This window comes from Heteronotia binoei, chromosome 13 (assembly GCF_032191835.1).
Source record: "Heteronotia binoei isolate CCM8104 ecotype False Entrance Well chromosome 13, APGP_CSIRO_Hbin_v1, whole genome shotgun sequence".
Classification (NCBI taxonomy): Eukaryota; Metazoa; Chordata; class Lepidosauria; order Squamata; family Gekkonidae; genus Heteronotia; species Heteronotia binoei.
The window spans coordinates 45,654,927-45,667,420 of record NC_083235.1 but is presented as its reverse complement, the minus strand read 5'-3'; the positions used below and the strand labels follow the sequence as shown (position 1 = coordinate 45,667,420).

The 12,494-nt window shown below is 40.7% G+C and overlaps 1 protein-coding gene across 1 annotated transcript; it reads right to left on the bottom strand.

Moving 5' to 3' along the window:
* Positions 1-289: 289 nt before the first annotated feature.
* On the bottom strand, positions 290-11,358 carry ATG101 (autophagy related 101). Its single transcript, XM_060252308.1, has 3 exons — positions 10,348-11,358; positions 3,137-3,393; positions 290-1,505 (listed from the first exon to the last, which is right to left on the bottom strand). The coding sequence occupies exons 2-3, from the start codon at positions 3,386-3,388 to the stop codon at positions 1,101-1,103; spliced, it is 657 nt and encodes a 218-aa protein (XP_060108291.1). The 5' UTR covers positions 3,389-3,393; positions 10,348-11,358; the 3' UTR covers positions 290-1,100.
* Positions 11,359-12,494: the final 1,136 nt, after the last annotated feature.

Genomic DNA, 12,494 nt, shown 5'->3' with positions numbered 1-12,494 from the left:
GCTTCTGGGCTCTGTTCAGGATTACCAGCAGTATACCACTGGCCAATACCACCAGTGCTTTTCCAAGCTTCAGTTCTGTGGACTAAGTGGAACTAAATTCTGAAGCTATAAAATTAGTAAACTATAAAAATTAGTCTGGTGTATATTAAGCTGAATATGTTTAAGTAGTCTGAAATTGTTTGAAGTAGTATAAATAAAAGTGATCCAAGCAGAGCAGAATAATTTTGGAGCTTTTCCAACATATTCTTTTTGAAACAACTTCTGTATAGTATGCAGAGACAGTGTGTTGTTTTTTTAATTTCCAGGCTACTGTTTATTATACAGAAAACATTAAAATGGAAAAAGTATACTAAACATGGAGGATTCTTATTGTTTCTAATACTGCAACTACTGCTCTTCCAAACTCTGCAGAGAACCAGGTTTGCTTATGCCTGGACTGGCAAGAACAGATGACTCTCTGAACAGGTCTATTAGACTCACCACCTTTACAAATCCAATACTCACAAGAAAAACACAGGTCCTTGCTACATATGGTAACTTCCCTAAAACCACGCACAGAAAGACAAGGATTTTGTAATAACGTTCTATTCCTATAAAGCCATAAATGGGGTAAGGACAGATTGGGTAGCAGAAAGAAAGGCACCCAGTTTGCCAAGGAAAGTAACCCCAGCCTTGGCAGACTTGCAAAAGATTATACAGTTAAGAAATCAAGGCATCTGTTCTGAATATAATTTTAGGACTCATGGAGAGCACCAACTTTGCAGCTGGGTAATTATCACTAAACTTGCATGCAGTTCTCTCTTACAAAATGACATAACTGTAGTTCATCTAATGGAGCCAAAAAAAAAAAGGAACTGAGGGAGGACTCCAGAATTCCTTTCTTTATTATAAGGACCTAGAGAAGCGGTGGGCCTGAGAGTCATCCTGGCCCTGGATGGCTTTGGAGATCAATGAATTAGAACAGAATATCTGGGTGTCAAGGTTCTTGGGTTTTCAGGGAGGATGGATGGATGGATTCAGTACTCTGAAGCTGAGTGAGGACAGAAAGCCAGTTGCTTGTGTTGCCTCCCAATGATGTCAGATTGACATTCTCATGGGCATCAGAGTGCCAGAGTGTCCTTAATGAGGCGCCGCATGGTGGTGGTGACTGAAGTCCCAAGTGAGTCAGTGATCTGGTAAGATATCTTATACAGGTAGGGCTGGACATCCCGCAACCCTGTATCAAAGACATTGTCCACCTCTGACTGGGTGGGCATCTTGGGCAGGTACTCATGCCGGTTCATCACCTCCACAATATTGATGATTTTTTCACAGAGTTTCTCACCCACCTTCTCACGACAGATTTGTCGTTCCTGCTCATTAGCCAGGCTCACAACATTCACTTTGACCGTCCACACTTCCCAAGGGATGCACTCGTCTGAGAAAGGCCACCGTGACTTTTTCTTCTGATAGAACTCCAGTGAGATCTGGCCTATCCCATCGTTGCCAGAGTTTCGCAGAGCATCCTGGGAAAATAAAACCACAGGATGTGATTTACAGTGCAATCCTAAGAATTACTCAAATGTAAATCCCTCAGAGTTCAATGGGATTTTCTCTCTCCCTAATAAGCATGCTTAAGATTGCAGCATTTGATTCTCCAGGTATCCCTTGTGGTACACAGAAGTATCTCATCCATGCGCCAAGAACCATGTCGTGCATTCACCAAGGAATGAATATAGTTGCATTATAGATAACATGACATTATATGTCATAGTTGCATTATAGATAACATGACAGCTTCTCAGAACTTGGAAAGTCAAGCAAGATAAAGGATTGTTTCAAGACAATATTTGCTAAAAAGGGGTTTGACTGTGATCCCAGTCTTCAATGACCAGGATGATGACTTCATACCATACAACATCATGAAACCCAATCTCTGCCTTCAACCATAAGTACCCATTCTTCTCTACTGTGCCCAGAATCCCATTTTCTTTCTCATATGCCGCTCAGTTTAAACAATCAGTGATATAAATGAAAATAAGAAAAATTACGCTACTCCATTTAAGCACATTAATTATATCACAACATGAGATCCTGAGGACAGACTTCTAAGCTTCCTCCTCTGAAGAGTTAACCAAAATGTGGTGCTTGCAGAGATTCGTAGAGCCTCCCCTTAGGTGTCGTAAATCTTTCTCATTAGAGGATAAGCAATTATAACCAAGAAATCTTTCTAATTATAAATTGCTGCAACACATATCTGAGATTTAATATCACTATGCACTCTCCCAACATTCAGTTGTAAAACAGAAACCAGGTAGCGATAATCATACTGCAAAGCACTTGTTTAGAGTTGTGAAGCATCTCCATACAGTCCTAGTGACAAATGTAATAAACACTCAAGGACAGCAAAAAAAAAAGCAGTTACATGATGTAATTGGTTATCCTCAACGGAGGAATTCTTGGCCATGTTAGAGTGTTACAGAAAGTTAAGAACCAGTGTCAGAAAAGGTAGGGGTCACTATATGGATCCCTACTACCAGTGACCAAGTTTACCCTGATCCCAATCAGGGCTTTTTTAAAACAGGAATGCAGTTCTGGCTGGTTTGGTGTCAGGCGGTATGACCTAATATGCAAATAAGTTCCTGCTTGGCTGTTTCTACAAAAAAGCCCTAATCCCAATTCTGTCACCTTTACTCTTGCCCACATAAATGGTTAGTTACCACTGAATCTTGTGGTGAAAAGAAAAGAGAGTTGGTTAGGAATAAACCCACGATGGGGCAAAGCCCAGTGACTAGATGGCTAGGTTATACTTGACAAAGTTTCTGCTGCTCTGAGTGTCCAAGGGCTCCTTCTTTACTGATGAGTACAAACATGAACTGTACTCCAGGAATTTTTGCAGCTTACTAGTTTGGTGTCATATATAACCTCATTCATTATAACAATTAGTTTTTTACTAGTCACAAGCATGAAAAACAATGTCCTGTCTCTTTAACAGAAATGTATTATTTACCACAAGATGCCCATTACACATGTTAAGCCTCTATTAAATGGAGAGGACATTTTTTTCCTCCACGCCAGCAGCCATCCCTAGTCCAAGAAAAACTGATAGTAAGATATTATTAAAAATAAAATAGCAGCTAGACATAGAGCACTCTACCTTGAATTCCCCAACAGCCTTTCTCAATGCCCGGTCCAGCTCTTCTGAAGAAACCCTGACATAGGTAAAATCAATGAAGTCGCAGTCAACATCCTGTGTGCCAACTGTTCCAATGGAATAGGTTCCTTCCTTTTTGTAATGGAACTTCCCTGTGCTGCGGTGGAGCAGTATGGTATGCAACACAGCCAGCATAGCTTCTTCAATTTGGCGACCCTCCACCGACACCTCCAGCACTTCTGAACGACAGTTCATCTTGGCTTTTGCAAAGGAAAGCAAAACAATAGTGTGACTCACTGAGAATGGCAGGAGTATACCAATACCAAAACATTTTGTTATTTAAAATAATGGTTTTACAGAAAAGGGTGATCTTTTGATTAGAAAAAAAAAATGGGCATGATCGGGGGGGGGGTGTGTGTGTGTGTGGAAATCTGACCAAGGCAGACCAAGGAGCTGGGTTCAGTTTTATGGTTTTGATATCTATTTCATTAACCAATTTAAAGATTTTTGGTAGATTATTTCCCTAAGCAATCATATTTTTAAGAGTCAGTGTGGTGTAGTGGTTAAGAGTGGCAGACTTTAATGTGGAGGACTGGGTTTGATTCCCCACTCCTCTACACAAAACCATGAAGCCAGTCACATTTCTTTCAGAACTCATTCCGGCCCACCTACCTCATAAGATGACTTTTGTGGGGAGAGGAAGTGAAGGTGGTTGTAAACTGATTCCTTAGAGCAAAGAAAAGCAGGGTATAAAAAACTCCTCTTCTTTGTTTTTTGGGGGGATATGTTCCTTGAGGCCAATAGCTCAGCAGTAAGATTTCAGGTCTAAGTGGAATGCCACACCCAGATATCAATTTTATTTGGGATAGTGCTTCCTTCCAGAACTTTTGTATCTTTTCACAGGACTACCAACAATGAATATATGTCCCAACTCCCAGTCTGCTTACCATCTTTCCAACATTTAGGGCTTCAGGATGGTATTATATGCGAGACCTTAAGTGGTATATTGTACCATCTAGTCATGTTTTTTATGATTGGAGCTTTGTTGTTATGATTGGTGAAGTTAACAGTATTGAGTTCCACATTTTGGTCCAGGCATCCTCATCAAGTAGTATTCTACAATTCCTTTGCCATTCTGACTGGTAACATGATGTTTTAGGTTTCAAACTATTTAGTAACAAAGATTTCAGGTTTTCATGGCTGGTAACATCATTAGGGTTTGTAGAATCTTTTGGGCTCAAGTGCCGTGTTCTACTGGAGAAAGTTTTCCTTCCAGACGTTTCGTTCTCAGCTGCGGAGAACATCCTCAGTGGCGTTGCAGCCGGAGCAGGCGCTCTGACCTTCTTGGCTGCTGTGCATTAAGTGGGGCCAGGGCTGCAGCCAAGAAGGTCAGAGCGCCTGCTCCGGCTGCAACGCCACTGAGGATGTTCTCCGCAGCTGAGAACGAAACGTCTGGAAGGAAAACTTTCTCCAGTAGAACACGGTACTTGAGCCCGAAAGATTCTACAAACCCTAATATTTAGTAACAGTTTGCAAATATGTAAGATTAAGCCACAATATATGTTGCCATATTCCTGGAATTATTTTTTCAAATTCTGTTGCTGCCAGAACATCAATTAGCACCAAATGGAAAAAGCAAGCAGTACCTAGACTATCTCTATGGTATTGCAAACTGTGAGATGAATATATAATGGAGAATATTTCAGATATAATCCACAGAACAATGCAATTTCCTAAACAAATTAACTTTACCGAAAAATGGTGCCCCTTATTTGATTACGGGTAAACAAACACTTTATACCAGTTGGTTGGGCACAACTTACAGAGATGGCTATAAAAACTGCTTTTCTAGGACATGAAATGTTATCATTCTTTGTAACAAATACATTTTGTTGGTGTGATACTTTATACCTCTGTAACTCTACATAAGCTAATTTAATGTGTATTGACTGTTGTCTGTGTAATTCTAATCTCAAATTTAATTAAGTTATTTTATTTTTTAAAAGCTCCTCTTCTGCTATATTATTTCCAATACAAGTACTTAAAAGTTTCCTTATATCGAATCAGTTTGAGTAATATACTGCGTATATCAGTGCAAGAATTGCCTACTGTGACTAAAGGCAGCTCTCCAGGGTCTCAGGTAGAGATCTTTCACATCATCCACTAGCTGGTCCTTTTAACTGGACATACCAGAAATAGAACCTGGGACCTTCTGCTTACAAGGCAGATGCTCTCTCACTGAGCCATAGCTCCTGTGTGGCAAGTACCATTTTTTAAAATTTTTATTATTATTATTTCAAGTATAGTCAATCTGAACAGTTACAACAATAATGATGCATCATATCCATGTAATAAACACCATTCAACAAAACTGTTACCATAGACCTAAATCATATATTTGTTTAGGAATATCTCCAACTTCAAAGTTGGAGATATTCCTAAACAAGTAAATGATTTAGGTCTATGGTAACAGTTTTGTTGAATGGTGCTTATTACATGGGTATTCTAAGATAGGTAACCACACAGAAGTGAAATTGGTTTGAACATTGCAGTTTTCTAAATATTTGATGTTATCAGTAACTTTAGCTAACATGTACATATCCCACAATTTCCCATGCCACTGTGCTATTCTTCCAATGTTTAGCAATTATAAATTTTGCTGCATAAAGTAATAAAGAGCCTCTTTCTATTGTTGCAGTAGTATATTGATGAGATCCCCAAATTTATATTTTTGCTTAGGACTCTCCCAATTGCACTTGTTTGCAGAAATGGCAAAATATGCTCTTAGACTTCTTTTGGATGTACAAATCGCATAGGATTGGAAGAAATACTCTATTTAGACAAACAAAACAAGGTGGCATTGGTTTGCCAAATTTACATCAATATTACTCAGTCATTAAATTGGCAAATATCACAAGACTTTTACATCCTGCACCAGAGACCAACTGGATGTATCTGCAATTACAACTTTTACATCAATTTAAAGTTCAAGAAGTAATATTGCAAGCAGCCTCTGAAAGACCAAAATGTATTAAACAGAACATCTTACTTTCCTCTCTACTAGCTGAATGGGATAAACATCGGAAGAAACTCCTGCCCCCGCTGTAAAGATTTCAGACCTTTTTAAATCAGCCATGGTTTCAGTCGGGATGGCTGACAGATGATTTTAAACAGTGGAAAATAACTTATCTTACAATTTTCAGAGATATCTCTTCTAAACAGAATTTACTCTCCAAAGTAGCCTTGGAACATAAATTAGGAAGTCCAATACCTTGGTTACAGTATTCCCAAATCTCTCATCTGTTCTCGGCTAAACAGATTCATAAAGTTTTGCTTCAACTCTTGACAGGTTTTGAATCTATTTTGAAAGATACAGGGTCTACAGGAAAAGACCTCATTTTCAATATATATGACCTGCTTTCTAGTTTTACATATGCTAAACCTCTTTCTTATCAGACTACTTGGCAGAAAGATTGTTCCTCTGAACTATTGGAAGATGACTGGGAATTCTTCTGGAAATCACCATCTAACAACTCTAAAATACTGGAAGTGAAACTGCAAACATTTAAAATTATCTTACTCCTGTAAAACTGGCAAGAATAACCAAGTTGTCCTCTTCCACATGCTGCAGACAATGTGGGTTAGTGGGAGATTATATGCATTGTTGGTTGTCTTGCCCAGTTATTAAAGACTTCTGGACTCTGGTTGTGACACTAATAAAAGCAATTACCCAAATACATATGACATTAACACCAGACCATCTTTTCTGGCAAGTACCATTTTAAAAGATGAATGAATTCTTCTTCTTCACCTGTATGCATCATCTAAGAACCAAGAAAGAAGGCTTTTCTTCTTGTAATATTGCCTTGAAAATTGATTCATAAATTAAAACATATACAATTAATTAAAGTTTCTTTAAGCAAGCAATGGATTTAATTTTTTAAAAGACAGTTGCAGTTGACAGGAAATCTGCAAAATGGGTCCCCTGTTCTGGACTTTGGCAGCAAAAAACAGGGAAAGAAGTGAAGGATTCACAATTAGGAGAATCAGTGAGGAAAGCAAACCCTGCATTTTTTGTGGCCACAACTCCAATCACTGCTGAAGACACTTTGAGAGTCCCTAACTTAAAAGAAGACAGTAAGTAAGTTCCAGCCTTAGGCATTAGTCTGGTCTAGAAATCAAAGAAAATTGATTTTACAGCATAGTCGTGTCATACCTCTTAAAGCTCATTGATTGTAATGTATTTAGAACAGTGAAACTCTATTCAGGACTGAACTGTTATTGTCAGAAAGCAAGCTGGTTCAAACTTGAGGGCATGCAATGAAACCGATGGGCAGAGAGTGATTAAAACGTGGAGTTCGCTGCCAGAGGATGTAGTGATGGCCACAGGAATAAAAAGCTTTAAAAGAGGATTGCCGTAGATAGATTCATGGAGGATAACTCTCTCAAATGACTACTAGTCAGGGTGACTGAGGGAAACTGCCACATTCAGAGGCACTAATCCTCTGACTCCCAGAGCCAGAAGGCAGCATCAGGGAAAGGCCTTGGCCTCTATGCCCTATAGCTGGCCACCCAGAGGAACTGGTTGGCCACTGTGTGAGACAGGATGCTGGACTAGATGGACCACTGGTCTGATCCAGCAGGGTTCTACTTATGTTGTTCTAAACAAATGTGCACATTGCCCCCTAGTGGTTTATACTGTCACTTTATTTGGAAATGCCCACCAGTTGATTATCCCTTGTGACTGGATTAGTGGCAGCGTTTTGCTTAAAAACATAAGAGAAGCCATGTTGGATCAAGCCCCTGGCTCATCTAGTCCACCACTCTATCACATAATGGCCAAAACCCAGGAGCTATCAGGAGATCTACCAGTGGGACAGAACTCCAGAAGCCCTCCCACTATTGTTCCCCAAGAACAGAGAGCATCACTGCATCAGACATACTGTTCCATTTACACCTTGAGGCTAATAGCCACTGATGGACCTATCCAATCCCTTCTTGAAGTTGTCTACGCTTGTAGCTGCCACCACTTCCTGCAGCAGTGAATTCCATGTGTTAATTACTCTTTGAGTGAAGAAATACTTCCTTTTATCTGTTTTAAGCCTATCGCTCTAATTTAATTGAGTGCCCACAAATTCTTGTATTGTGTGTGTGAGAGAAAAGTACTTCTTCCTTCTCTATTCCATGCATAATTTTGTAAACATCTATCTTAATAATTAAAGCTGGATAAAATACAGCACAAAGAGATCAACAGAATTTCCACTTTCAGGTCAGGAATTAAGATCAACAAGTGGGTCCCAAACATGAGCTACCACAAAATTCTGCTCATGTTTTCGTAGGATAGAAACTCAAACATATTACTATTTGTTTTGAAATAACTATAATAAAAGTGTGATGGAAATATTTTCCAGTGATGGAGTGACCTCAGGTTACAAATCTTTGCACACTGTTTATTCAGTAAGACCCATTTAAGTCGGATTTGCTTCTGAGTAAACAATCATAGGCTCAAAATGTATTCAGTTCTGATCATTCTTGCAGTTAAACATGATCACCTACTAGCTGTTGCAGAATATACTGTTCTTAAAGAAAAAAACACAGGGGCTTGATCAAACCCAGGCAATCAGAAACATGATAGTTTATATGAGGGTAGGTTTGCAGAAAAATCTGACATGGATAAAAAAAGACAACAAAATAAAACCTGTCTATCTGCGGGACCGCCTTTCCCCATATATCCCCCAGAGAGCACTGCATTCAGGGACAAAAAATCTGTTGTCCATCCCTGGACCAAAGGAGGCCAGGTTGCATTTGACACGAGCCAGGGCCTTCTTGGTGGCAGCACCAGAATTATGGAATGCTCTCCCGGAGGCCATAAGGGCCCTGCGGGACCTTCCTACGTTCCGCAGGGCCTGTAAGACCGAGTTGTTTCGGCAGGCCTTCGATGTTTAAACCAAGAGAGCTGCCACCTGACGTCAGTAGGATACTCAGTGATCACTGTCTGAAAAGCAGAACCGCCAAAATAGTAATGATACAGCACCATGAAGTAGTTTTAAATTTTTTAAAATTGTATTAATGTTTTATGGATTTTATCAACTTATTGTTCTTAATTTGTGTAATTGAATGTTGTAAGACGCCCTGAGTCTGCTTGCGGAGAGGGCGGGATAGAAGTTTAATGTAATAAATAAATAATAATAAAAAAACATGGGCTGGGTGGATGTTTAAAATCATCCAAAATGACAGATGTGCCACCTGTAGCTTTAAGAAACAAATACCCTCAGTAGCCATTGATAAAAAACCACAATAAAGAGCTAGTGGTATAGTGATGGTATAGTGATATTAGGATCTGTGTGACCCAGGTTCATATCCCCACTCTGCCATGGAAGTTTGCTTGGTGCCCTTGGGCCAGTCACCCACTCTCAGTCTAACCTACCCTGCAGGGTTGTTGTAAGGATAAAATGGAGGACCAAAGAAAGATGTAAGTTGCTCTAGGTCCCCATTGTGGAGAATGGTGAGGTATAAATGAAGTAAATAAATATAGCTGAAGATGGAGGGCAGTTAAAAGGTAGATTGGTGGGAAGGACAGAAGAGAAGGAAGCAGGGAAAGTTGAGGATATGGGGCTGTCAGGAGGAAAGAGAAGGATAGCATACAGTAGGTTAATTATTGTTTGGGGTATGTCTTTAACTAAAGAACAAGCACCGTCTTTGCTGTTAAAACGGTGCTGTGCTTATAAAGCAGAGCAACAGATTAAACACCCAACACAGCACAATCTTCCTCACTGCGCAAATGGGGGTGGGGTTGCTCTGGCAGTGATGACTAGTAAGAAAACTGGGGTGTTACAAACGTGCCTTTATATTCATTTGTGAAATGCTGGAGGAAATATCATCCAGGTTTTACATAACAGGGGAAATGTGGCAAAGAGAGAGTGGATGACTTTGCCCAGGGCACCCAATGACTCTACAGCAGGCATGGGATCTGAACCCAGCTCTACGAGCACTGATTTTGTTCCTACCCAGACCCATTAAACTCATATTAGACTTCGGCTATGTCCCAAAATGTTCCGGGGATTTACTGGGGGAGAAAGACCGTTTAGTAGTTAAGGCAACTAACAGTACAAAGGCCTGAACGCTTCCCTATAGCAGAGGTGGGGTTACCGAGGGGGAGGGGGTGTCTGTCAAAGGATAAGGACCTCCTTCCCAGGTAGAAATAAGAGGCTCACCTGGACCTGCTGCTGATGCTTCCCAGGATGATCCAGCCTAACACTCGGGCCAGCCCAACAACGCACAAATGGAAAAGGGGGTATAAAAAAATAGTCAACCTGCCTTCTTGGCAAAAGGCAGTGCTGTTCTTTTTGTGTCATAAATATGTGTTACTAACCAACTGTTTGCCTACTCATCACATTATACTTATGCATTTTTTCTTCTTTCCCGCTGTTTATCGTTTTCGACCTCAGGGTGTTTCCCCCCTTTTGCTCTTAGTACGTTCCAACAAAACAAACCACAGCTATAGCCCTGGAAGGGAATGTACTGACGGCAACTTCCTGGTTCTGGGCGTCGACTGAGCTCTCCGCCGCCCCCTAGAGGTGGGAAGGGGAGCTATCAACGGGAGGGTTCGGGGCTGCTTACTTTCTAGGTCGCTGGTGTGGGATTGGGAATATTTGCATATGGGAGGATGATCTCAAGCAGGAAAGACTCATTTCCGACAACTTTAAATGCTCTTGCCAGAAAGTGTAACTGGGGCTGGCTGCCAACTAGTGAAAGTAACTAAAGCTTCAGCTTCTTCCCGAGCCGGACTAGGATCTGGTGGGACACCCACACCCACTCTGCCACTGCGTGACCTTGGATCAGTCACGCACTCTTAGCTTAACTTGGCTCACAGGGCTGTTGTGAGGATAAAATGGGGGATGTTGCAAGCCGCTTTGGATCCTTCTTCGGAAGAAACGCGGGGTATAAATGAAGATCTTTCACATCACCTGTTACCTGGAATGTCAGATAATGAACCTGGTATCTTTTGCAAGCAAAGAGCACATGCTCTCCCACCACAGCCCCTCGCTTTTGTGTCCATTGCTTTATTCAACGCCCAGTGTCTGCATGAGTACTCTTTAAAAATGACTTTCGTGAAGCCCCGGGGGGGGAGGGGTGGAAAACTCATGAGGTCTTCCAGGCGGGCCACCTTGGGAACGCGCCGCCGTTTTTACCAGTGGTGCAGACAGAAGCTGTCGATTTCTGTCGAATGGCTCACGCAGCCTCCTTCCTTAGCTCCAGAGTGCGCATGTCCCAGTCGTTTTCGACCCCTGCAGCCGGTGAATGTGGGGTTCAAGTTTGAAGCAGAGGGGCGGAGCGGTGGGAGGGGAGGAAGATCCCCTGGCGCCTTTGCTTGTTGTTGAGCTTGGTCTCTGGGAGCCTTGCGTTTCTAGTCTCGTTACGTGTAAGAGTGATGCGTTGCAAAACTTTTTATTTTTATTAGAAGCAAGCTGTTCCTTTTGATGGCAAAATGCTCTTCTATAACTAGATGCAAAAGCCTTCTAGAGTATGCTGGCAAATCGCTTGCTCAAAATGATACACTTAAGTGGCATTGAGCATTTTGCTGTCAAATAGAAATGGCTTGCTCTAAATTAAAAAAATAAATAAAAATTGTCGAGAGTATAAGAGCATTTTGCCATCAAAAATAACAACTTGCTTCTAATAAAAATATTACAGAGAGCAATTGGCCAGCAAACTCCAGAAGGCTTTTGCATCTGGTTAAAGAAGAAGTTTGGACTGGCTTAAGCTCCTAATATAAATATATACACTTAAATGTCATTGAGTGGATGAAAGAACTTGAAGTAAAAGATGTTGCAGAAGAGCATAATGTTGTGAGCCGCCCTGAGTCCGCTTGTGGAGAGGGCGGGATATAAATTGAATGTAATAAATAAATAAATAAATTAACATTGGGTTGTTACAAGAGGCTGGTAACCCTGAAAGAAATAGGAAGAATGACTCCTGAGGAATTTCATTGATGAAATGAGCCTATATTTGGGTTCTCATGGGACCCTTCTTGTAATATTGTAATGTGAGAATGGACCTTTTTTGTAATATTGTTATGTGAATGGACATTTCTAGTGTAGTTGTAATGTATAAAAAGATGATTCTAAAAAGGGTTTTCTTAAATCGTTTCACTAAACACTGTTAGCCAGTACATCACAGTGTTTGTTTCTCTTATTGTCTTGTATATGCATCAAGGCATTGAACCAAGAAAACAAGAACAAGGATGGGAGTGCTATGAAGCAAAGTAATTAATGATGGATAGGGACTGAAACCGCAAGTTTATGCAGATCTTTTTTAGTATACATGCAGGTTGTGATGACTTTGCTGGCAGCAAGAGTAC